This window comes from Tiliqua scincoides, chromosome 3 (assembly GCF_035046505.1).
Source record: "Tiliqua scincoides isolate rTilSci1 chromosome 3, rTilSci1.hap2, whole genome shotgun sequence".
Lineage (NCBI taxonomy): Eukaryota > Metazoa > Chordata > Lepidosauria > Squamata > Scincidae > Tiliqua > Tiliqua scincoides.
In genome coordinates, this window is record NC_089823.1 from 236,984,038 (window position 1) to 237,009,155 (window position 25,118).

General features: G+C 47.5%; 1 protein-coding gene across 1 annotated transcript in view; it reads right to left on the minus strand.

Annotated features, from left to right (window-relative positions):
- Nucleotides 1-9,648: 9,648 nt before the first annotated feature.
- The window catches only part of LOC136645345 (alkaline phosphatase-like), a 32,430-nt gene continuing 16,960 nt past the window's right edge, over nt 9,649-25,118 (minus strand). The window contains exons 4-11 of the mRNA XM_066621575.1: nt 24,764-24,938; nt 20,881-21,053; nt 19,507-19,632; nt 18,877-18,946; nt 16,175-16,309; nt 15,020-15,211; nt 12,324-12,443; nt 9,649-9,944 (exon numbers count right to left, since the gene is read on the minus strand). Of these exons, the coding sequence (XP_066477672.1) occupies nt 9,649-9,944; nt 12,324-12,443; nt 15,020-15,211; nt 16,175-16,309; nt 18,877-18,946; nt 19,507-19,632; nt 20,881-21,053; nt 24,764-24,938 (1,287 nt within the window). The remainder of the gene's footprint in view (nt 9,945-12,323; nt 12,444-15,019; nt 15,212-16,174; nt 16,310-18,876; nt 18,947-19,506; nt 19,633-20,880; nt 21,054-24,763; nt 24,939-25,118) is intronic.

The following is a 25,118-nucleotide window of genomic DNA, read 5'->3' on the forward strand; positions in this document are numbered from 1 at the left end:
TCACGGAGCCCACCAGAGGACAGGTGACTCTGGATTTAATATTGTGCGGTACTCAGGACCTGGTTAGAGATGTCAGTGTTGCTGAGCCATTGGGGAACAGTGATCATGCTGCAATCCGTTTCAACATGCACGTCGGGGGAAAAATACCGGGCAAATCTCTCACAAAAAGCCTTGACTTCCGACGGGCGGACTTCCCTCAAATGAGGAGGCTGGTTAGAAGGAGGTTGAAAGGGAAAGTAAAAAGAGTCCTGTCTCTACAGAGAGCAAGGAGGTTGCTCAAATCAACAGTAATAGAGGCCCAGTGGAAGTGTATACCGCAAAGGAAGAAGGGTTCCACTAAATCCAGGAGGGTGCCTGCATGGCTAACCAGCCAAGTTAGAGAGGCTGTGAAGGGCAAGGAAGCTTCCTTCCGTAAATGGAAGTCTTGCCCTAAATGAGGAGAATAAAAAGGAACATAAACTGTGGCAAAAGAAATGTAAGAAGGTGATACGGGAGGCCAAGCGAGACTATGAGGAACGCATGGCCAGCAACATTAAGGGGAATAATAAAAGCTTCTTCAAATATGTTAGAAGCAGGAAACCCGCCAGAGAAGCGGTTGGCCCTCTGGATGGTGAGGGAGGGAAAGGGGAGATAAAAGGAGAAATAGAGATGTCAGAGAAATGAGTTCTTTGCATCTGTCTTCACGGCAGAAGACCTCGGGCAAATACCGCTGCCTGAACAGCCCCTCCTGAACAAGGAATTAAGTCAGACAGAGGTTAAAAGAGAAGATGTTTTAGACCTCATTGATAAATTAAAGATCAGAAAGTCACCGGGCCCTGATGGCATCCACCCAAGAGTTATTAAGGAATTGAAGAATGAAATTGCTGATCTCTTGACTAAAATATGCAACTTGTCCCTCAAAACGGCCGCAGTGCCAAAGGATTGGAGGATAGCAAATGTCACACCGATCTTTAAAAAGGGAAAGAGGGGGGACCCGGGAATCTATAGGCCGGTCAGCCTAACATCTATACCGGGTAAGATGGTGGAATGCCTCATCAAAGATAGGATCTCAAAACACATAGACGAACAGGCCTTGCTGAGGGAGAATCAGCATGGCTTCTGTAAGGGTAAGTCTTGCCTCACTTTTAGAATTCTTTGAAAAGGTCAACAGGCATGTGGATATGGGAGAACCCGTGGACATTATATATCTGGACTTCAGAAGACATTCAACACAGTCCCTCACCAAAGGCTACTGAAAAAACTCCACAGTCAGGGAATAAGAGGGCAGGTCCTCTCATGGATTGAGAACTGGTTGAAGACCAGGAGACAGAGAGTGGGTGTCAATGGGCAATTTTCACAATGGAGAGAGGTGAAAAGCGGTGTGCTCCAAGGATCTGTCCTGGGACCAGAAGGCCAATTCTATGCTTGGGATCATTAGAAAAGGTATTGAGAACAAAATGGCTAATATTATAATGCCGTTGTACAAATCGATGGTAAGGCCACACCTGGAGTATTGCGTCCAGTTCTGGTCGCCACATCTCAAAAAAGACATAGTGGAAATGGAAAAGGTGCAAAAGAGAGCGACTAAGATGATTACTAGGCTGGGGCACCTTCCTTATGAGGAAAGGCTATGGGCCTCTTCAGCCTAGAAAAGAGGCGCCTGAGGCGGGACATGATTGAGACATACAAAATTATGCAGGGGATGGACAGAGTAGATAGAGAGATGCTCTTTACACTCTCACATAACACCAGAACCAGAGGACATCCACTAAAATTGAGTGTTGGGAGAGTTAGAACAGACAAAAGAAAATATTTCTTTACTCAGCATGTGATTGGTCTGTGGAACTCCTTGCCACAGGATGTGGTGATGGCATCTGGCCTGGACACCTTTAAAAGGGCATTGGACAAGTTTCTGGAGGAAAAATCCATTACGGGTTACAAGCCATGACGTGCATGTGCAACCTCCTGATTTTAGAAATGGGCTATGTCAGATGCAGGGGAGGGCACCAGGATGCAGGTCTCTTGTTATCTGCTATGCTCCCTGGGGCATTTGGTGGACCACTGTGAGATACGGGAAACTGGACTAGATGGGAAGCTTTGATCCAGTGGGGCTGTTCTTATGTACTTAAAGACTTTTATGGACAATTGGAAACTATTCACAGACCTCCTGAGCACGAAGGGGAAAATGGGTCAAATGAATTATGGATTTGGTGAGCAGATAATGGATAGAAAGAAAATTTGTTGTGTTTTTTTTCTTTTTCTTGAAACTGCATTTTGGAATAATTAAATAAAATGTTTAAGGTAGAATACCTAGTATGTTATATGATTATGCAGACTATCTAAGAAATGTAAATTTAGAACTGTGCATTTCCCACACAACTTTCAATATCTGTTTTTATTTTCATTTTTAGTTTCATTTTTTATTTCTAATTTTTTGAGTTTGTTAATTTTTGGTATTTTAAAATAAAATTATAATTATAAAAAAAAGTATTGCCTGAGCTCACTCTTGGCACAGCTGGTTTATGCAGCACATTTTGGGAGACCTTCACAGAGGTTCATACATTGCCAGGCTTGTGGTCAGAAGGAAAAACTTTACATAAGTGGATAGGACTGCAAGAGAGGCAGGGCCAGCTGAGCATCTTGAGAGAGGCAGAGAGATGGAAGGCAGTGTAATGGAAGATCAGAAGATCATCAGGTGGGTGATGTGGTGTTGACAGTGATCCCATGTTTTGACAGCTGGTTGACAGCTCTGGGAAGGGCAGGACTGGCTCCACAGCTGCAGTCAATCAAGGCCAATGGAGACTGATGGACACTTGAGCTTCATTTGACCTTGATGGTCAAATTTGACCATCATTTGACCTTTTGACATCATTTGACATCATTTGAGCTTCATTTGACCTTGATGGTCAAATTTGACCATCATTTGACCTTTGAATGGTCATGGGTTAACAAGGTAGCTCACAGCTGAACTGCATTTTGGATAACAGAACACCCAAGGCTAAAAGGCAAGGAGGCGAACGAGCAAAGGACCCAGACCTATGGAACACAGATGGACCAGGACCTATGGGAGAAGGGGACTGCCAGGATTCTGTTGGAGAGGACACAGAAGAAAGGACTGCCAGGACCCTGCTGAAGGAGACACTCTGCTGGAGGAGGGACTCTGCTGCAGAAGACTGGACTGGGAAGACTGAACTGGACTGTGCTTTGAAGACTGAACTGTGCTTTGGGAGATAGGATTGGACTTGGACTGGAGGCTTCAAACCTTTACCCACTAAGTTAAGTGGAGTTTTGGGGAGGGAAAACTTCTGGACAAGAGGAAGTGCAGGGAATGTCCGTGTTTGGAGCAATAAATTACTGTTAATTGCACAAACTGATAAGGAGTTCTAGTCAATTCCTTTGCATACCACAGCTGCTGTTCTTTAGAAAAGAAGGCATTAATTAGCCAAAAGGTGGGCATTAGAAGGGAGTCAGAATATTTGAACGGGACAAATTGTCTTAGTCGGCAGGATTCGACAAATTGGGAAGGGACAGGCAGTCAGCCTGAGAATCTGCAGGAGGCTTACTGGGAAAGAAAAAACAAGCTTGGTATCCCCTCTGGTCAGCTCTCAGGTCATATTGTTCTGTTTAGGTGCTGGATGCTTGACCTGAGTGGTTGCATCATTCTCCTCTTCCTTCCGCCACCTCACTATGGGCTGAGGCAAACCACTCCATCAGCCTCAGTTTCCCACCTGCAATATGGGCATGACAGAAATGCTCCCTTTCGTTAAAGGGTTGTGGCAGAATGACGTCAAATGCGACATGTGAGGGCTCCACACACTCCAACAGTGTTGTTTATTCTTTAAAAATTAGGCTTTTTTCTATTGAAAGCATAGTGGCATGCAATAAAATTCATTAAAGCAACCTGGATGGCTTTGGTTTGTTTGTTTCCCCCAAACAGTGCCTGTTTGGTGTGCCTGGTCCTGGTCTGGACCTGGTCCTGGAGTGCCTGGTCCCGGTGCCAGCAGGACCCAGGGAGGAGGGTGTGTGTGGCAAACTGGAGAATCTCGCCAAGCTGAGCATCAACAAACATGTCCTCTGAGTGCTACTGAATACAGTGCTAGACCTTGAACTGATCTAGCACAGCAGGGCTTGTGTTCTCCAGGAAGATGTGAAGTAGGACTATCTAACTTTGACAAGCTTTATCAACATCAGAGTGACTCTTGCTGGGAAAATAAAGATATCTAGATAAGGAGCGCACAGAGCTGAATATTACTTTGATCTACAGTTCCGTTTGGGAGTACAACCCATTTGGAGATGTACAAATCTATGGTAAGGCCACACCTGGAGTATTGTGTCCAGTTCTGGTCGCCGCATCTCAAAAAAGACATAGTGGAAATGGAAAAGGTGCAAAAGAGAGCGACTAAGATGATTACGGGGCTGGGGCACTTTCCTTATGAGGAAAGGGTGCGGCGTTTGGGCCTCTTCAGCCTAGAAAAGAGACGCCTGAGGGGGGACATGATTGAGACATACAAAATTATGCAGGGGATGGACAGAGTGGATAGGGAGATGCTCTTTACACTCTCACATAACACCAGAACCAGGGGACATCCACTAAAATTGAGTGTTGGGCGGGTTAGGACAGACAAAAGAAAATATTTCTTTACTCAGCGTGTGGTCGGTCTGTGGAACTCCTTGCCTCAGGATGTGGTGCTGGCGTCTACCCTAGACGCCTTTAAAAGGGAATTGGACAAGTTTCTGGAGGAAAAATCCATTATGGGGTACAAGCCATGATGTGTATGCGCAACCTCCTGATTTTAGAAATGGGTTATGTCAGAATGCCAGATGCAAGGGAGGGCACCAGGATGAGGTCTCTTGTTATCTGGTGTGCTCCCTGGGGCATTTGGTGGGCTGCTGTGAGATACAGGAAGCTGGACTAGATGGGCCTATGGCCTGATCCAGTGGGGCTGTTCTTATGTTCTTATGTTCTTATGAGATATAGTTCCATTTGGGGTGTTTGCCTCTGTTTTGCTTCCACCACCCGGAATGGCTCCGAAGGGGATGGGCCGCTTGCACAGCATGTTCAGGTGCTTGCAAAACTTAGTGCTTTACACTCCCTCTAGCTATGCCACTACACTTGGCAATGGAGGTGAACCACTAAGAAGCCCAGGACATCATTGCTGCCTCTTTGGAAGATATAGCCCTGACGTGAGGCCGGACAGGGAGTGGCTTGGAGTATATGCCTGAGGAAACATGCTTAAGATTGTGCTGTTGGCTGGGAAATTGCTGGCACAGATGGCCTGAGTTGCCAAGCCCCTTCCCCAGAAAGATGAAGCTGACACACTGCCAGCTCAGGCATGAGGTGACCCCATGCAGCCTGCCTCAGCATCAGATGGTGAATTCAGGGTGCCCTTCACCCTGAGTCTGCTGCCACTTCCTCCCTGCAACCTACCATGGGAGCAAGCCACATTAATCTACTTCCCAATGATCTGAACAGGAAAGAGAACATCTACCTCCTTACTGTGTGTCTCATATGAAACCTCCTTCACACATGTGATCCTTTTAACCCATTTCTGCCCAGCCCACAGATGTACATTTGATCCCTGTTGCCTGTATGCAACGTTGAGCAGAAATAAGAACATAAGAACAGCCCCACTGGATCAGGCCGTAGGCCCATCTAGTCCAGCTTCCTGTATCTCACAGCGGCCCACCAAATGCCCCAGGGAGCACACCAGATAACAAGAGACCTCATCCTGGTGCCCTCCCTTGCATCTGGCCTTCTGACATAGCCCATTTCTAAAATCAGGAGGTTGCGCATACACATCATGGCTTGTACCCCATAATGGATTTTTCCTCCAGAAACTTGTCCAATCCCCTTTTAAAGGCATCCAGGCCAGATGCTGTCACCACATCCTGTGGCAAGGAGTTCCACAGACCAACCACACGCTGAGTAAAGAAATATTTTCTTTTGTCTGTCCTAACCCTCCCAACACTCAATTTTAGTGGATGTCCCCTGGTTCTGGTGTTATGTGAGAGTGTAAAGAGCATCTCCCTATCCACTCTGTCCATCCCCTGCATAATTTTGTATGTCTCAATCATGTCCCCCCTCAGGCGCCTCTTTTCTAGGCTGAAGAGGCCCAAACGACGTAGCCTTTCCTCATAAGGAAGGTGCCCCAGCCCCGTAATCATCTTAGTCGCTCTCTTTTGCACCTTTTCCATTTCCACTATGTCTTTTTTGAGATGCGGTGACCAGAACTGGACACAATACTCCAGCTGTGGCCTTACCATAATTTGTACAATGGCAAAATAACTTAAATAGAATTAGAACTCCTGCACTTCCAGATTACAAAAACTGTGCAAGGAACACAATAAGGGACTTACTCCCAGGAAAGAATATGTAAGATTGCAGTACACAAGTCTCCCATGAACCTAAGGAGAGGCTACCCATAGAAAATGCTACCTACTGCAGTCACCTGTTCTGGCCTGGCCTCCTCCCAATCAGCCTCCAGCAGAAGAACAATTCTGCCATGTCTCTTTATACAGAATGTTTGAACCATCCAAGCATAAGAACATACGACCATAAGAACATAAGAAGAGCCCTGCTGGATCAGGCCAAAGGCCCATCTAGTCCATCTTCCTGTATCTCACAGTGGCCCACCAAATGCCCCAGGGAGCGCACAAGACAACAGACACAACCTGCGTCCCGGTGCCCTCCCCTGCATCTGGCAATCAGAGGCAGCCTGCCTCTAAAACCAAGAGCTTGCACATACCTACTATGACTTGTAACCCGTAATGAACTTTTCCTCCAGAAATTTGTCCAATCCCCTCTTAAAGGCATCCAAGCAAGATGCCATCACTACTTCATATGGCAAAGAGTTCCACAGACTAATTACACGCTGGGTAAAGAAATATTTTCTTCTGTCTGTCCTAACATTCAACATTCGTGGATGTCCCCTGGTTCTGGTGTTATGCGAGAGGGAAAAGAGCGTCTCCCTATCCACTCTGTCCATCCCATGCATGATTTTGTATGTCTCAATCATGTCCCCCCTCAGGCGCCTCATTTCTAGACTCTTCTAAGCCACAACTTGTAGGAACACAGAGGGTAAAATTTTTAAGGAGTAAGTGTGAAGTGTGTCGTGTGTCCCCCCCCCCCCCATTTTATTCAGAAAGATGGCACTTCTGGCTTTCAATTTGTCAAACTCTTTATTTATTTATTTATTTATTTATTTATTTATTTATTTATTTATTTATTTATTTATTTATTTATTTATTTATTTATTTTGGTAAACACCAGGATTGGCATGAGATTCTGGACACTTTATACATGCACACAACCCCCTAGTTTCCCCTTCCCCCAGCTGCCCTGCCTGCAACATATTGAGTCATACTGCAACATACTGATCATTAAATCCGGGTCCAATCCTATCTGACTTTACAGCAACGATGCAGCTGCATTGCAGCTCTGGCCCCCAAAGTAAGGGAACAAACATTCCCTTACCTTGAAGAGGCCTCTGTGACTGCCCCCACAGGATGCAGCAAGTGCCCCGTTGGCAAGGCTGCATCAGCACTGGAAAGTTGGATAGGATCGGGCCATTAGACAGAAAGAACGTCTTCTACACTGCCTGGGACTGAGCGAGTAGCTCAAGTTTGTTCAGGCTGATTTTTCTTCTTGCCAAGGAACTGAGCAGTCTTGCAAAGTTGCCAGCTTGGCTTGGACTTTGGAAAGCTGTCCCTCAGAAAAACTAGTTTGTTGTTTAATATCAACATTTACAAAGTGTCAAGAGAAAGCACAACTTACCAGAAGATCTGGCCATAGATTTGATGAGAAATCATCGCAGAGTACACATGACAGATAATCATTCATCAGAAGCAACTTCCCCCTTGATTTCATACTTGCCTGCTGTGCTGCTGTTAAAGGAACCAGAAAAACAGGTGGCCACCCTCGCCAAGAAGGCCCAAGTGTCAGTGAGGATCAGCCAGGGGGCTTAAGGATACAGTCCTTCTCGGTACACCTGCCTTGCCCATGCCAAGGATCCAAATGTTTCTGAGTGTGATTCTCCATGGGCACACTTGTACCCTCAGATTTCCACTGGCAGCTTGTGTTCCCTAGTTCAGGCACCAGCCCCATTGGATGCATGGCAGGAACTTGGACCCAGAGAGTCACAAAGCCCCAGTTCTGTCAGTCACACCCCCCAATTACCTGGGATGATGGCCCTGCAGAGTGCCAGTCCTAGCCAGAGATACAGCCCGGGGAGCCACATCACTGCAACAGGTCAGAGCAGCTTCAGAAGGAGAAGGAGAGTCAGAGCTCTGATTTATAAGCCTACACTCAGGACGACCTTTGGATAGCCAGACAGCTTTCACGCATCATTAGCACCTGCTTTCCTCCTCTTTGCTCCCTACCCTGCTGGGAGTGTTGCTACTTTTCGCCCCAGGAAGTGTGCAGCACTGTAGTCACACAGCTTCTGGCGAACCAGGCTCCTGCCACTCCAGCTTCCAGCTTCAGTCCTCAGTCTCCAAGCCCACAAGCCAGCAATCTGGTACCCTTCTCCGTCTTGCCTTGCAGCCCTCCTCACCCTCTTGCTGCTGTGCCCAGGCACTTCTCTTTGCAATCTTCCTTCACTCAGGGACCTGCCCCCCCTCCCCCCCCCCCCCGGCATCTTTTGCAATACCGCTCTCCTAGTACACAACCACTTCATTTCCTGGGCACATTTTCAGGAAGGGTTGGTGAGGGTCATGACTTGGCAAAAACAGTTGTACTGCCCCACCCCTCCCCCAAATCTTTGAAAACAGCCCATATCTGACAATGCAGACCCTGCATTCCTAACTCTCTTGAGTTCAAGTAAGCATTGCAGGGTGATAATCAAGTGACAGGCTTTCCAAACTATTTTTGACATTGCAGCTTCTCTAGTCTACAGCTGGACGGATCCCCTTTTTACCTCTTCCATGTTCAGCAGTTCCACCCACTCCTTGGTTGAATCCGAACCAACCTTCCAGCACCGGCATAGCTGTGCCAGTGGGGCATGTGCTGCATCCTGCAGTTGGGGGGTAATCACAGAGGCCTCCTCAAGATAAGGGAATGTTTATTCCCTTACCTTGGAGTTACACTGCCCATACCTCACTGCTGGAAAGCTGGTGCCCTTCTTCAAACACAGACCTGTGCGATCACAGGGGCCATGGAAATCCCTTTCAGGGACCAGCATGGAAAGTAGATACCCCCCCCCTCCCCAGCAAGTCCAGGGTCAGGGCCACCTCTAGGCCATACAGCACCTTTGGGCACAGAAGAAAAAGGCGTCCCTCTCTGTCAGAAGTGACATTCCACTAGCATTCCTCCTCCTTCTTATGTGAATGGAGCCACCCTCTGATGTGATGCCCATGTGCAGGGCATAAGTTCGGGGTGGCCCAATCCAGGGCACACCTGCTGTTGCTCTTCTGCCCGAGTTCCATTCAGCAGCACAAATTTAGAAAGCCAAAAGTTTGATAACTGGCAGGTATACAGAAAAAAAAAAATCAATCATTTATTTCCTGAGACGGTGCTGGAGTTAGGGGAGATCACGTTGACTACGCAATTACACTGGCAACCCCATTGATTGGCTTGTCCCTTTGAAAGAGTCCAGAGTCACCTAGGATGTGTTTGCAGCTGCCTCGGAGGCAGCACCCCAGAGAAGGACCTTTGAAGAGAAGGGTGGTCTTTCACACCTGCAGCCGGAAAAGGCATGTCCAGAGAGCAAGGAGAGGGAGCACAGAGAGAGGAGGGAGGGAGGAGTGCCCTGATGACGAGGAGGCTGCAGCTGTTGACGGGCATTCTGGGTCTTCGTGATACGGCGGGATGCAGCCTGCGTAGGCCATGACGTGGGCAATGTAGTTCTGCTCTTGGATGCCATGGAAGAGGTGGGCCATGGGGCCTTGGGCCATGATGGCAACATCCTCCCCGCCATGGGTCTCGGAGCTCAGGGGGACAGCTGCCTGTTGCTTGTAGTTCTTGTCCTCTGTCAAAGGAGGAGAATGTCAGTTGGGGGGAAAGGAATCAAGAGTCAGAATTCCACAGCAGGAGCACGAGGAGACCTCTTTATTTGACTTCTTCAAGGGAACAGAGCCGTTGGGCAGAGAGGGTCTCATCAACTCAACATACTCTGAACACAAAATGATTCCAGGTCCCAGAATCTATGTTTTCAGAAACCTGGCACCCCAGGGAGCCTCCTAGAACTACGTTTTCCCAGTGTCCAGCTACTTGCACCCATTTCACCGTCGCTTTCCATTTCTATGGCTCTCAGCCCCAACCCTCAGGTCTGGGCTGGAGAGGCAAAGATAAATCATGCCAGGGGCAAAATAAAGAAGTGGGGAACCTTCAGGGACAAAGGTGGGGCACTGAATTGCAAAGACGTTCAGCCCTGTTCACAGGCCCGCTTCGCAGCGGGTGAGCACAGCTGCCCTGAGTAGCCCACAGGCACTGCTGCTTGCTGTCATGTTGGGCCAGACGTTTCAGAGCCCTTCTTAGGACTGCCACATTTTGGTTTGGCAAGACTTCGGTGCCTCGGAGAGTCACACCACAGGTGCCATGTTGGGGGAATAAACTGGCACACTTGCCCTAGACAGAAACTTAAACATGGTCACAATTTACGTGGCTGTGGCTTTAACAGATGGGCAAAGAAGAAAGAACTTGCAACCAGCTGCTTAGAATCACAGAAATATTCCTCCCACAGAAATGGAACCTGCAGTGAACAGCAGCACTAATTTTTAGAGCAGTGACTTTCACAGTTTTCCTTCTCATGGCACCCAGGACCGTTAAAAATTTTCCGGCTTGACGAAGTCACTTCCGGTCATGACATCACTTCCGGCGGGTCCTGATAGATTCTCATGCTGTCCCAGTGGGTCCCAGTGCTAAATGTGTGAGAACCACTGGTCTATAGTAGTGGTTCTCAAACTGGTGGGTCGTGATCCAGCAGTTCGTGTAATGCTTTCCCTGTCCCTTTAAGGAGGAAAGGCAGCAACACCATCCCCAGGATCGCGTTGCTAAGGGGGGGGGCAAAGGGAGGTGCTTTGCACTTACTTGTAAGTAGTAGGGCTCCCTGAGGCTTGGAATCTTCAGTAAAAGTGGGCAAAAAGCACTTCTGTTTTGCAGGAGGTGTCTTGCACCCACTTTTACTGAACATTCCAGGCCTTGGGGCTCTGCAGAGGGCTACACGGGGCTCCCTGCACCTCCTGCAGCCTCCAGCAGCCCTACCTACTTACCCCCCTACCTACTTACCCCTACTTACCTCCTTCACCCCCCCCTTAGCAACACAATCCTGAGGATCGTGCCACTGCCCTAGACCTTCTCCCACAAACACTTACTGAGGGAGTAAAGCTCCCTCAAAGTTTGCGAAACACTAGTGACTAGTCTATAGTAATGAATTGTCTGTTCCTCTTTCCTCCACGGAGCCAGCGGACAAAGAGAGACAGACAATGTGTTACAACAGACGGTTGCTCTAGAAACAGAGCTGCAGAACCTGGACGAGTTTTTCCAGCAAGTTTCAACCACTGTAGTCCCTGCGGCACACCTGCAGACCTTTCACAGCACATCAGTGTGCCAAAGCACACCAGTTGAAAATCACTGGTTTAGAGCCACTGTAGTGGAGCAGAGATTAATCTCTGGAAGAAGGATGGTCTGGCGCTGGCTAATCACAGCCAGTCCTCAGTCTTTCCTCAAAGGGCAGGTTTGCCAAATAGCAGGAGGCAGTGAGCCAGACTATGGTGTTGAAAAACCAGTGGCACAGCTAGAGGGGGGGCCAAGCACTGAGTTCTGCAGGGTGCAAGTGGCTCCTCCGCCTCCCCTTCGGAGCCATTCCGGATGTACACCTCTGTTTTGCTCCCACCACCTGGAATGGTTCTGAAGGGGAGGGAGAGGGGCTGCTCGCACACTGTGTTCAGGCACCTGAAAAACTTGGTGCTTTGCAGCTCCTCTAGCCATGCCACTGGGCAGAAAGACACTTCCCACTGCCTGACAATGTGAGGCTAACACCAGGAAGAAGAAAGTAAAGAGACAATGAAGACATTAGCACCTCCTTTTTGAGCCTCTTATGTCTCTGTTGGGCAGGAGAGTCAGCTTGAGTCTCAGGGTGGTAGGAGTGGACTGAGCGCACTTCCGCATGGGAGACATTTGTGTTCAGGGCCTGGGTGAGTGTCTGTTCAAAACAGGCTCACAACATTTGTGTGCATTGTCTTCATTCAACTTTTGCACCTGATTTTTTTTAGGATGTAATTCTCTTAAACCCACTTACTAGAGCATAAGCTCAAAGGGCACAGGGGGACACACATATATCTGAGGAAATGTGCACTCTGCTGAGATGCATTCTGCAAAGCCTGGAGACAAAAGAAGAAATACTCACGCAAGTCCACAGCTCGAATATCCGCCCGGCTGCCATTCTCAAGGATGGCATAACCAGGTCCGTTCCCATACAGGATGCTGGTGTAGGGCTGCTTGTCCAATGCGTTCTGGGGGGCCAGGCCTGTCAACACACACACACACACACACACACACACACACACACACACACACACCAATCAGTGCTGGTCCAGCTATAGTTATTGCTTACTCTTAGATAACTCAGGCCCACGCCACGTGTGCAGACACCCACATGGTAAAGGGAATTTTCTACAGAGTAAGTACACATTAGCAAGCAATAGTCCTGACCCCATGGATTTCCTGCCATCGAATATTCAAGTCTCTCTTCTCCACTCATCCCCCTCTTAATCCCCCAGGAGTTCACAGACTTTCACCCAGGTTTTTATTTTTTTAATCTGCAATCCAACACCCACATGATATCCCTGAATTGGGGAGGAGGGGACAGTGCCCACCCAGACTGTTCCTCCTTGCCACAGCTCCTCTTCTCCTTACTTTCGGCTTTAAAGTGTAGCTGAATCTCCTCTTTTCCTTCGTAGAGTAGGAGAGACAGTAGTAAGCATGGCTTTTGCTTGATGTAGGAGAGCAAGGGGAAGGGGAGCAGGTAGAGAAAGCCCATAGAACTGTGCTCCTCTTCCAGCTGGGGCGGGTGAGGGAGGTGACACCTGTTTCTATTACCCTATGTATGCCTACTCAGTAGTAAGTTCCATTGTGTTCAATGGGCCTTACTCCCAGGAAAACGTGTATAGGATGGCATCGCAGCCAGGGAGATCAGGAGATAACAGCCCTCTTGCTCTTTGTTTTCGCTCCCTCTTCTTCCCCTTTCTAACCAGGTGAGGACTGCTCTTTTCAGTGAGATGTTCTTATCATGAACATCCAATGTATGCCTACTCCGAAGTAAGTCCCACTGTGTTCAGTGGGGCTTACTACAAGGAAAGGGTGTATTGTCTATTACTGCAACCCATCAGGTCATGGGGGGCTGCAAAGGAGAATGAGGCAGGGAGGATGAAATGGCAATCAATTTGTCTGCTTGCTTGAGTGTGGGTGTGAATGGCTGAGAGGGGTGGGAGGGTGCCTGCTTTGGGGGCCTGATCTTAGGTCCACTTGCTCATACAGCCCAAGGACTGGCAGCAGGAAGAATTGCTTCTCTTAAAAAAATACCATGAGAAAAGCAGGGAGTCAGTGCAAAGAGCCACTCTATATAGCACCAGGAGAGGTAGATTTTCTGTTGCTTCAGAGCATGGGTCTCCAAACTATGGCCCCAGCGGCCACATCCAGCACGCCACATGATTTTATCCAGCCCTCAGCATCTTAAAATACAATGCCTCCTGCAGTATCCATGGGAGCTTTGTTCCAGGAACCCCTCAGGAGGCTTCTCTGGCCCTCCAAAGGTCTTCACTTCTGGTTTTTCTGTAAACTGGAAGTGACCTTCTAAGGTTTCTGGGAGGCCCTGAAAGCATTCTGAGGCAACCCTCAGAGCATGCTCCAGGGGAGAAGGGAGCGCAGCTCCCCTCACCTCTGGAGGGTCCATGTGGGTCTGACCTGCAGGTTTGGGGATCCACGGACACTGAAATCCCTAATCTGCAGATACTGGGGGCCCACTGGTTTTTTTCCCTAAACACACAGTTGGACAGTTAACATGTGCAGTTCTGTTCGCCACACTGTTTTCCACATGGCTAGAGTGGTGACAGCCTGACTAATCCTCATTTTCAGCTATGTGGGCCAGAGGCTTTCAAACCCTCAAAGCATTCAGTGTGAAACCTCACTCCTGCCAATAAAACAAATTGGGTTTCCGCATGCGGACTTTCCAAGAACGCCATAAAACGATTGCGATGAGGAAATAATGTCATTTTTACACACACATAAACACATCCCCGTGCAAGGAAAGCGCCCTACATGTAGACCACAGCTGCGATACAAGGACATCTGCAAGAGGGATCTGAAGGCCTTAGGGATGGACCTCAACAGGTGGGAAACCCTGGCCTCTGAGCGGCCCGCTTGGAGGCAGGCTGTGCAGCATGGCCTTTCCCAGTTTGAAGAGACACTTGGCCAACAGTCTGAGGCTAAGAGGCAAAGAAGGAAGGCCCACAGCCAGGGAGACAGACCAGGGACAGACTGCACTTGCTCCCGGTGTGGAAGGGATGGTCACTCCCGGATTGGCCTCTTCAGCCACACTAGACGCTGTTCCAGAACCACCTTTCAGAGCATGATACCAGAGTCTTTCGAGACTGAAGGTTGCCAACATGACATGACAAACAAATCATAATAAACTGGGTTGCACAACGGATTGGATAGAGACAGTGCGCTTGCTCACCTCCACCCTACATAAAACTGATTTTTTTTCAGCCCATGAATATGTGTAAAATATACCATATGTCCCTCCTACTGGAAAGTTTGGAGACCCCTGCTACAGAGGGCCTGTGCTGAGCTCTCCCTAGCTGAGTGGGGGACGGTGAGTTTCTTTTCTTTTAATTATTTCTGGGGAGGAGAGACTGAGCTTATGGGGAGAGGAAGGCAGGAGAGTGAGTGTGTATTGCCTCCTCAGTCCTGGCCTGGATCTCACCACATATCACTGTGTTCAAGTGGCCTGCTGCTCCTTGCTTTTGAGCATTCATGACTGGTGTAATTCTTTTCAGGATTTTGTCGCTGCCCACGTCTCACCTGCTTCCCCCCCCCACTCACCAAGGATGTTGTTGCCGCGGGGCGTGTTGCCCCCAAAGGAGAAGACGTGCGAGTGGTCGGCTGTGACCACAGTGAGCGTCTCTGAGATTTGGGTCAGCTCACCGGCCCGCTCCACAGCCTGGTCCATCATCACAGCCTCACTCAGGGCTAGCTTGGCTTTGCTACTATGGTGTCCATGATCAATCCGACCTCGTAAAGGAAAGAAATACAACATAGGACCCTTGACTCACAAGACTGAGTGAGAGAGATGAGGAACTGGCTCCTCCCATTAAGCCATTTCTGCCCAATGTTGCATATACGCAACCAAATGTGTACACCTGTGGGCCAGGCAAAAATGGGTTAACTCAGCGATTTTCGACCAGTGTGCCTTGGCATACCAATGTGCCGTGAAAGGTCCGCAAGTGTGCAACTGGAGTTTACAGCACAGCAGTTGAAAATGGATGAAGAACCCTTCTGGGTTTTGCAGCTCTGTTTCTAGGGCCACTATCTGTGGTAACAAATGGTCTGTCTCTCTGCCAGAGGAAGAGGGACAATTTGTGACAACAGACAGTCACTCTTGAAACAGAGCTGCAGAACCCGGAAGAGTCTCCCAGAAGTCAGAAGTGACATCACAAGAGCCAAAGACCACAGAAAAGACCACAGGCATCAGTGTGTCCTTAGAAGAAAATGTTGAAAATCACTGCATTAACTGATGTGCTTGCTCATGATGTGTGGATGTCCTGGCACCACCCTGCTTCCTTCGCATGCCTCAAAAAACTCCCTAATCACAGAAGGGCCAACTTGGGCTTCAATCTGAACCAGCCCACAGAGATTCTGACCCAGTTCTCTCAGAAATGGTAAACTTATGTCTGGGCTGCACCACACCAGACTGTAGCTGGAAGCTTGAATGAGTGAATGTTCCTCCGTACAATAGAATAAAATCCCTCCCCACAGAAAATGAGCATGCAGCTTCCCAATGCTCAGGCCAGAGCTTTTGGAGGAGGGTATGGAAGAGTATTCAGTTAGGTGAGTCCCTGCCTGAAGTCTCTTCCAGTGGTATAGCCCAGCTACCACTCTGTCCCCCCAGAAAGGAGCTGGTCTTGGGACATCCCAACAGAGCAAGTGTGTCTCTGCTGCCTGTTACATTCCAGATGTGCCTCCACTCCTGCCACTTATCTTCCACGAACAGGAAGAAGCCCCTGGGGTTCCTGCGCAGGATGCGAATTGCCTTCTCCATCATCTCGACAATGCTGGGGTCTGTGGAGGTGTTACGGTCCAGCTCATACAACATGTCCTTCGGCTCAAAGAGGCCTATGAGATAAGTGGAGGAAATGGTGTCAGTATGACAGGAGTCTCCTGGAAGTCATCATTTTTGCACAGGGCTCCATGTTCTAGAAGAAATAGCTCCCTCTGTTCATTGAACTCAGACAAGGACACACAACTGAACTAGAAACTGAAAGGAACAAGGAAGAAAAGTCTTAGGGTGGAGCATGACTCTGTCCAAGAAGAGTCAAGAGACCTCTTGACTAAGGTATGCAACTTGTCCCTCAAAACGGCCACGGTGCCAGAAGATTGGAGGATAGCAAATGTCACGCCTATTTTTAAAAAGGGAAAGAGGGGGGACCCGGGAAACTATAGGCCGGTCAGCCTAACATCCATACCGGGTAAGATGGTGGAATGCCTCATCAAAGATAGGATCTCAAAACACATAGACGAACAGGCCTTGCTGAGGGAGAGTCAGTATGGCTTCTGTAAGGGTAAGTCTTGCCTCACGAACCTTACAGAATTCTTTGAAAAGGTCAACAGGCATGTGGATGCGGGAGAACCCGTGGACATTATATATCTGGACTTTCAGAAGGCGTTTGACACGGTCCCTCACCAAAGGCTACTGAAAAAACTCCACAGTCAGGGAATTAGAGGACAGGTCCTCTCCTGGATTGAGAACAGGTTGGAGGCCAGGAAGCAGAGAGTGGGTGTCAATGGGCAATTTTCACAATGGAGAGAGGTGAAAAGCGGTGTCCCCCAAGGATCTGTCCTGGGACCGGTGCTTTTCAACCTCTTCATAAATGACCTGGAGACAGGGGTGAGCAGTGAAGTGGCTACGTTTGCAGACGACACCAAACTTTTCCGAGTGGTGAAGACCAGAAGTGATTGTGAGGAGCTCCAGAAGGATCTCTCCAGACTGGCAGAATGGGCAGCAAAATGGCAGATGCGCTTCAATGTCAGTAAGTGTAAAGTCATGCACTTTGGTGCAAAAAATCAAAACTTCACATATAGGCTGATGGGTTCTGAGCTGTCTGTGACAGATCAGGAGAGAGATCTTGGGGTGGTGGTGGACAGGTCGATGAAAGTGTGAACCCAATGTGCGGGGGCAGTGAAGAAGGCCAATCCTATGCTTGGGATCATTAGGAAGGGTATTGAGAACAAAACAGCTAGTATTATAATGCCGTTGTACAACTCTATGGTAAGGCCACACCTAGAGTATTGTGTCCAGTTCTGGTCGCCGCATCTCAAAAAAGACATAGTGGAAATGGAAAAGGTGCAAAAGAGAGCGACTAAGATGGTTACGGGGCTGGGGCACCTTCCTTATGAGGAAAGGCTACGGCGTTTGGGCCTCTTCAGCCTAGAAAAGAGACGCCTGAGGGGAGACATGATTGAGACATACAAAATTATGCAGGGGAAGGATAAAGTGGATAGAGAGATGCTCTTTACACTCTCACATAACACCAGAACCAGGGGACATCCACTAAAATTGAGTGTTGGGTGGGTTAGGACAGACAAAAGAAAATATTTCTTTACTCAGCGTGTGGTCGGTCTGTGGAACTCCTTGCCACAGGATGTGGTGATGGCGTCTAGCCTAGATGCCTTTAAAAGGGAATTGGACAAGTTTCTGGAGGAAAAATCCATTACGGGTTACAAGCCATGATGTGTATGTGCAACCTCCTGATTTTAGAAATGGGCTATGTCAGAATGCCAGATGCAAGGGAGGGCACCAGGATGAGGTCTCTTGTTATCAGGTGTGCTCCCTGGGGCATTTGGTGGGCCGCTGTGAGATACAGGAAGCTGGACTAGATGGGCCTACGGCCTGATCCAGTGGGGCTGTTCTTATGTTCTTATGAGGTGGCCACAGCCACTTACTTCAGTATCTTTTAGAAAGGACTAGACAAACTCATAGAAGACAAGAAGTCTGTTAATAAACCTGCGATTTGATAGTTACATGGAACCTCCATTTATAAAGGCAGCACCCTTTATTTAAACCTCCATTTACAAGATGTGAGGGCAGGTAAAAGGGCTGGACGAGATGAATCTTGGTCTGATGGGCAAGGCACATGGAGGTTCTTATGCAAATTGCCAGCCATACTTCCCATGTGCTACTGAGGGGCCACAGCCTAGTGAAGGGGATTTGTGTTCCAGGCAGAGGTGAGGTTCAGTGCTGGGGAGCATTTCCAGGTAAGGCAGAGAAGAAGTCCTGCCTGCAACCCCAGACAGCCAGTGCGGGTTGACATGATCATACTGAGCTTGAGGGACCAGGGGCCTGATTCCAGATCCGGCAGCTGCCCACGTTCAAGGGGACCCACCGGCACCTCCCTTGCAAGAGGCAAGAGTTTGAAAGAAGGGCCCTTTTCTGCCTGGGCTTCTATTCCTGCCATGCTTTGCTGGCCTCTCTCCCACTGCCCCACGGGAGAGCAGGACTGAAGAGGCAAACACTCTCCCCAGGGAAAGTCTTGTGATTGGAAGCAGTGGGGCAGGGCTGTGGCTCTCCTCTGCGTGGGGCAGGGCTGGCCAGTGCAATTCTTTCAGACTGGAAACAGAAACAGCCTCCCTTTCCCAGATCAATGGAAGTGAAAGCAGGGCCGTCACACTGCACCTTTACTTACCCATGAGGTAGTCGGTACTGTATTCATCCACAGCATTCAAGGCTGTCCTATTCCAGACATAAAGAGCTTTCTGGGAACAAGGAGAGAAGAGAAATGCCAGCCCTTGACAGCAAAAGGCTTGCACACACAGAGGCTACACACTCATGTACATCCATCCCATAATGCGGTTACCCTAGAAATAGTTCTCCATCTTGTTCTGAAAACCAGCTTATACGCCAGTGGCGTACCTGGAGGGGGTGCAAAGCACTAAGTTGCCTCTATTTTGCTCCCCCCACATGCAATGGCTCTGAAGGGGGGGGAGGGGCTGTTTGCACGCTGCGCTGAGGCTCCCAGCAAAACGTCCCTCCCTTTGCACGCCCTCTAGCTATGCCACTGGTACACGCCCAGCTGTACTTGGCAACTGCAATCACTCCCCCACGCAGTTAGCACCTGATGACAGAAATAATGCTGCCTTTGTACAGTGCCGGGCAGAAGGTCTGAGGGTCAAGGCTTTGCCCAGGGAGACTGTCACCCACCCAGGGTCTTTGCAGGACCAGGCACTTGCAATAAGACCTTTCCCTTCCCCCAAGAAGATCCCCAAGTAAGCCACAACTTGGGTTTTCTCTCCCAGCGCTGCTCTGTTCAGAGTACCTGCTTGTTGCTCAGCCACTTGTCTATGAGGTTCAGGCCATCCTTCCTGGTTCCGTTCTGCTTTGGATATTCCGGATCACGTGTCTGCCTGGGCATCATGTATGCCCGGCCTCCACCCAGGATGACCTGCCAGTGTATATGGCGCAGAGTTCATTAGTTCTCATTGTGATCTCTTCATAATTTTTACTGGCTGTTTACATTTTGGGAGCTCTGTAGACAATATGTTAAAAATGCTGTGTGGATGGTGTTTATTCACTGAACCATTTTGAGTTATTTCTTTTTAAAAAGCTTGTGGCCATGCCACATCCTGTGGCAGCAAATTCCACAGGGTAATTATGCGCTAGGTATAGGAGCACCTTCCTTTCTCTACCCTAAATCTCCTGCCGATCAGTTTCATTGGTTGACCCCTGGCTCTGGTGCTGTGTGAGAGAGAAGGGCATTGCTCTAACCACATTGTGCATAGTGTTCGAGGCGTCATTCATGGTCCTCCTCAATCACCTTTTTGCTAGGCTAAAAAGCTCCAAAATATGTCACCTTCCCTCATAAGGAAGGTGCCCCAGTCCTCTGGTCATTTTGGTTGTCAAGTTTGCGCCTTTCCCAGCTCAATCCTTCCTGAGGTGTGGCACCCAGAACTGTACATAGTATAATGGGAAACTTCAGAGCCCTGAAAAAGAAATTTCACCACTTGAAAACAGGGATGTGAAACTGAGGGTGCTCTTGTTGGTCCAGTTTTTATTACCCTGCACATGACTGATCTTGTCTGATCTTGGAAGCTAAGCAGGGTCAGGCCTAGTTAGTACTTGGATGGGAGACCGCCTGGGAATACCAAGTGCTGTAGGCTTATACCATAGTCTTTCGAGACTGAAGGTTGCCAAACATTGATACTGAAAGTGGGCTGGGCTGGTGGAAATGCTCCTAAAACAACAGCATGAGGAGGCAAAGCAGGAGAGGGGAGGATTAGCTCTTCTTCCTCCTGCACTTCCCGGGTGTAGAAATCACCCCCCCCACTTCCTGTATGACTGGGGCAGACCAACACACAAGCAAAAATGGCTGTCCTGGTCTCGTCTAGTGTGGCTCTCAGGGGACTTCCTTCCAGCCTCAAGGCCCCGGCATCTGTCCCCCTTGCCTCTTCCTGGAACTGGCCATCAAGCAAACCTAAAGTGAGGTCGGGAGAGGGCCAGGTCATAACACTGACGCTTCCTCTCTACTCCACCTCAACCTGGATGTCAGAGATGCCAGGTGTAGAGAATGACCTTATCCTGAGGTCAAGCCTTTGATCCACCCAGCATTGACAGCCATGACTGGAATCTTCCTCAGCAGCTAAGGCATCCCAGAGATTTCCCACCCAAAGAGCTCTGTCCACAGGGTACTCACGTTGATGTCAGTGTTGTGTATGAGCTGGTAGGCAATGTCTTTGCAGCCCCGCTGGATAGCATCGTTGGGCATGTCAGCATCACTGTACCAGTCCCTGTTAACTATATGGGCATAGGAGGCACCTGGTGAAGCATGCTGAACCCGGGTGGTGGTCACAATCCCTACAGACTTGCCTGTCATGGGGAGAGGGAGAGAGAAGTTGAGGAACTGTGGGAAGAGAGAGCAAATTTTGAAAGCATGACTAGAGATCCCGCAGGTGGCAACTCTTCTCTGGAATGACAAAGGAAGTCACCATCAGAGGATCAGGTGTCAGATGAGATCCTCAAAAGAGAGGTGGTCTGGAGGGGGCAGGGCCAGAGGCAACTGAATGGCTGTGTTTTTCTGAGCTCTTGAAAGCTCTTGGGAAAGCAGGCTATTTCCTCCCAAAAAACTGTGGGTCTGAGGAGATCTGAGGATCTGTGATCAGGAGAGATTCGATCCTGCAGATGGTGTACAGTTTCAGAGAAGAAGGGTCCAGCCAGGGGCTGTTTTTCTCCAAGGGAACCCAGCCATCAATGTCAGTGTTGGTGAGGATTCATCTTGAAACTAAGCTGAAGGCCCCAGGCAGGGAAAGAAGTTGGAAGAACTAAGTGAGTGTTATTCTGCTGTGTGTGTCTGGCATTGATTGATTAATTGACTGCCTGATTAAGTTTTTGCCCGAGGGAAGAAGAAGGAGGGGCAGGTTTTCCCCCTCTGGGAAGAGGAAGAGGGGGGAGGCTTTCTCTGCTCATTTGTTAGCTTGTGTGAGAAGAAGCTTTGGAGGAGACCTGCTGAGCTTGTTATGGAAATATGAGAGCATAACTCTAACTTTACAAATCTAAAACTCGTTGGATTACAAATTAATCATTTTGTAATATAAACTCTGCTTTGAAATGCTCAGTTTCGTTTTCCTGTGAAGATCTTGGAGTGCCTGTGGAGGGGGCTGGAGATCTGCATTTCTTTGTTTTGCAAAAGTGGTGTATTGTTTTGAATTCCTCTCACTATCTCCTGGAAGGAATATGGTTGATAATAGCAACAAACGTAAGCAATAGAATCAAAACAATAGAATAAGAAGACTAGAACATCGGGGACATCTAGTGGAGTTAAAAAGACACTGCAAGGATAAGAACAGGATTTGACAAGTGAAGTAAGGAGGACAATACGCTTAGGACATCTAGTGGCGTTAAAAAATATTGCAAGGCAAAGGTTTATTTGACTTAAAATTTCCTTGTGTTGGTTTTATGGATGAACAGTTGATTACTTGATGATGTGATGTGATATATGGGTAACTGTTATATGTGATAACAGATATTTGAGTTTTACAGGAAAGAAAACATACGAAGGAAGAAAAAGGATGACAGGAAAAGGAGTGAAATTTAGGGGCTCTCCCACCCTGGAGTCAAGCTTGGGAAAACTAACACAAGAGGAACCAAAAGGGAAAGATTGGAAGCAGACAATACAAGACAATATAGAAAAATTAGTGGCAATGGGACAGCAGCACGCAAATCAATTTCTGCAGGTTCAAGCTGATCTGGATGTTTTAACTACACAACTAAATGATCTCAGTGTGCAACTGAAAGCTGTTAAAGGCCAAGCAGATGACAATACACAAAAGATTAGAAAATTAGAAGAAAAGACAACAAAAGATCAATCTAGAATACTGGAGATAGAACAGAACCAATATGATGGAGAGTGCAGCTCGAGTGGTGAGAATACAAAATGTACCAGAACAGAAAGGGGAAGATACATGACATCTGATTGGTGATTTAATATCAGAGTGGATCGACACACCAACAGAGGAGATAGTCATGTATCTGGATTCAGCGAGAAGAGTGAGCACTTTTTATCTAAGAAAACAAGAACTACCGAGAGAAATCCATGTGAAATTCATCAGAACTTTTAACAGATATAAAATATTGAAGATCTCACAGGAAAAGGAATGGATGGTGGAGGGTAGCAAAGTGAAAATTCTGAGACATGTCCCATGGAGAGTGAGAAAGAAGAGAAAAGAGTATGAAGAGTTAGCAAAATTCTTAAGAGGAAAGCAAATACCATATAGATGGCTTCTCCCGGAAGGTATGTTTTTTCAGTTCCAGTCACAGAGATATAATATAAATTCAACAATGAAAGCAGAAAATTTTTTGAGTATAGTGATGAAAGATGAGACGAGAAATGAAGAAACTGAGGAAGAGGAACTGAAAAGAAAAGAACGAGAAAGTGTAGAAATGGAGCTGGAAGTAAAGAAATCAGATGATTCAGAGATAACTGAGGAATCAGAAAAGCAAGAAACTAGGGGGGCCAGGAGGCATTCACCGATAGCAACAAGAAGACAAAAAGAAAAGGTGAATAGTAAAAAGAAACATGAAGCTTAAGGGAGAATGGAGTATTTACTCTGTCAACATAAATGGTTTAAATTCACCTCAAAAACGAAAGAAAGTCTTCCTTCAATTGTAAAAGTTAAATATGGATAGGTCATAATATTACATTAGAACATGGGTGTCCGAAGTTTTTGGCAGGAGGGCCACATCATCTCTCTGACACTGTGTCCGGGGCCAGGGGAAAAAAAGAATTAATTTACATTTAAAATGTGAATAAATTTACATACGTTTACATAAATGAATATATTAAAGATGAACTTATATGAATGAATGAAGGTCTCGCGATAGCTCAAGGCCTATAAAAGGCCTTGCACAAAACAAGACTGGCCTTTCCTTTGCTGCTGCTACTGCACCACAGACATGAAACAGCAAGCAGTGGAGGGAGCCCTCATCCCACAGCTCATGCGAGAGGTCAAACAGTCGCCCTCACGCTGAGAGCAGTTGCATCAGGCCAGAGTGGGCTGCAACAAATTTCTAGAGGGCCAGAGGCTCATTGGAGACTGGGGGCTCCCTGAGGGCCGCATTGAGAGGCCTTGAGGGCTGCAAGTGGCCCCAGGGCCAAGGTTTGGACACCCCTGCATTAGAACAATGGGATTAGATTTTGAAATATAATATAAAATTTACTAGAGCAACAAATTTTAAAGAAAATTATTATAAAATGTTTTATAGATGGTACATGACACCAGTAAAACTGGTAAAAATGAATCAGAACATATCAAAACATTGTTGGAAGTGGGACATTTTATCATATGTGGTGGACATGTAAAAAGTGCAAGTATATTGGAAAATGGTAAGGAATCCAATACAAGAGATCGTTGGATTTACGATATCGCTGAAACCAGAGTTAATTTTGCTTAATATTACCTTAGATATTATAGATAAAAAAAATGATGTGTATTTAGTTATTATGATATTAACTGCTGCAAGGATTTTATGTTAGATACTGGAAAGATATTAAAATTCCAATGAAAGATGAATTAATAGAGAAAATAATGAATGTGGCGGAAATGGATAGGCTTACAGAGATTTTGGATCAATAGCGCAAACGGACACAGATAGAGTAATGGAGACCATTTTATGCTTGGTTGAAAATGAAGTTGTAGATGCATAAGATAGGGCATTTAGATGACTATATTGTATACATGATATATTATACAGGATATGATATGATGGATAAATGATATTAAGAGGCTAAACTAGAAGAGGAACAAGATTAGAAGATATGTATTGATTGATTAGATATATTGATATATGATTGCTTGCACCCTCCAACAGTGTGTTTCTGTGGGGGGTTTTTGTGTGTGTATTGAGTTTGTGTTTGTTTATATTTGTTTGTTTTTATTTTGGAAAATAATAAAAAATTTAAAAAAGAGAGGTGGTGCCTCTGATAAACCAAAAGTGCATCTGTTGCTCCACAGATAGAGATGGAAAGAGTGGGGTCCCAGCCACTCTAAGGGAAGCAAGCCCTGGGCAAACACTGGACCTACCTGATTGTTTTGCCCGGTGTAAGATGGAGTGCACCTCATTGCCAAAGGTGGTGTTGCATTTGCTATAGACTGCTGCAGCGCTCACCCCCAAGGTCCTTGCATTGGTTTTCACCCCACACAGGTAGGCAGTGCCCGTTCCAGCACTGTCTGGCACCTGCCGGTCAACGTTGTATGTCTGCCAACGGAAGCAGGGAGATTGCATGCTTCAGGACAGCCAGGCACCACATTTAAAATAGATATGTGTTTCTATACCACTCTCTGGTCATAGGCAGATCTCACAGCAGTTACAGATTTAAAAAGAGCCTCCAATATCAACCAACAAAGTGTTAAACAAATTGAAAACAAGGCAATCAAA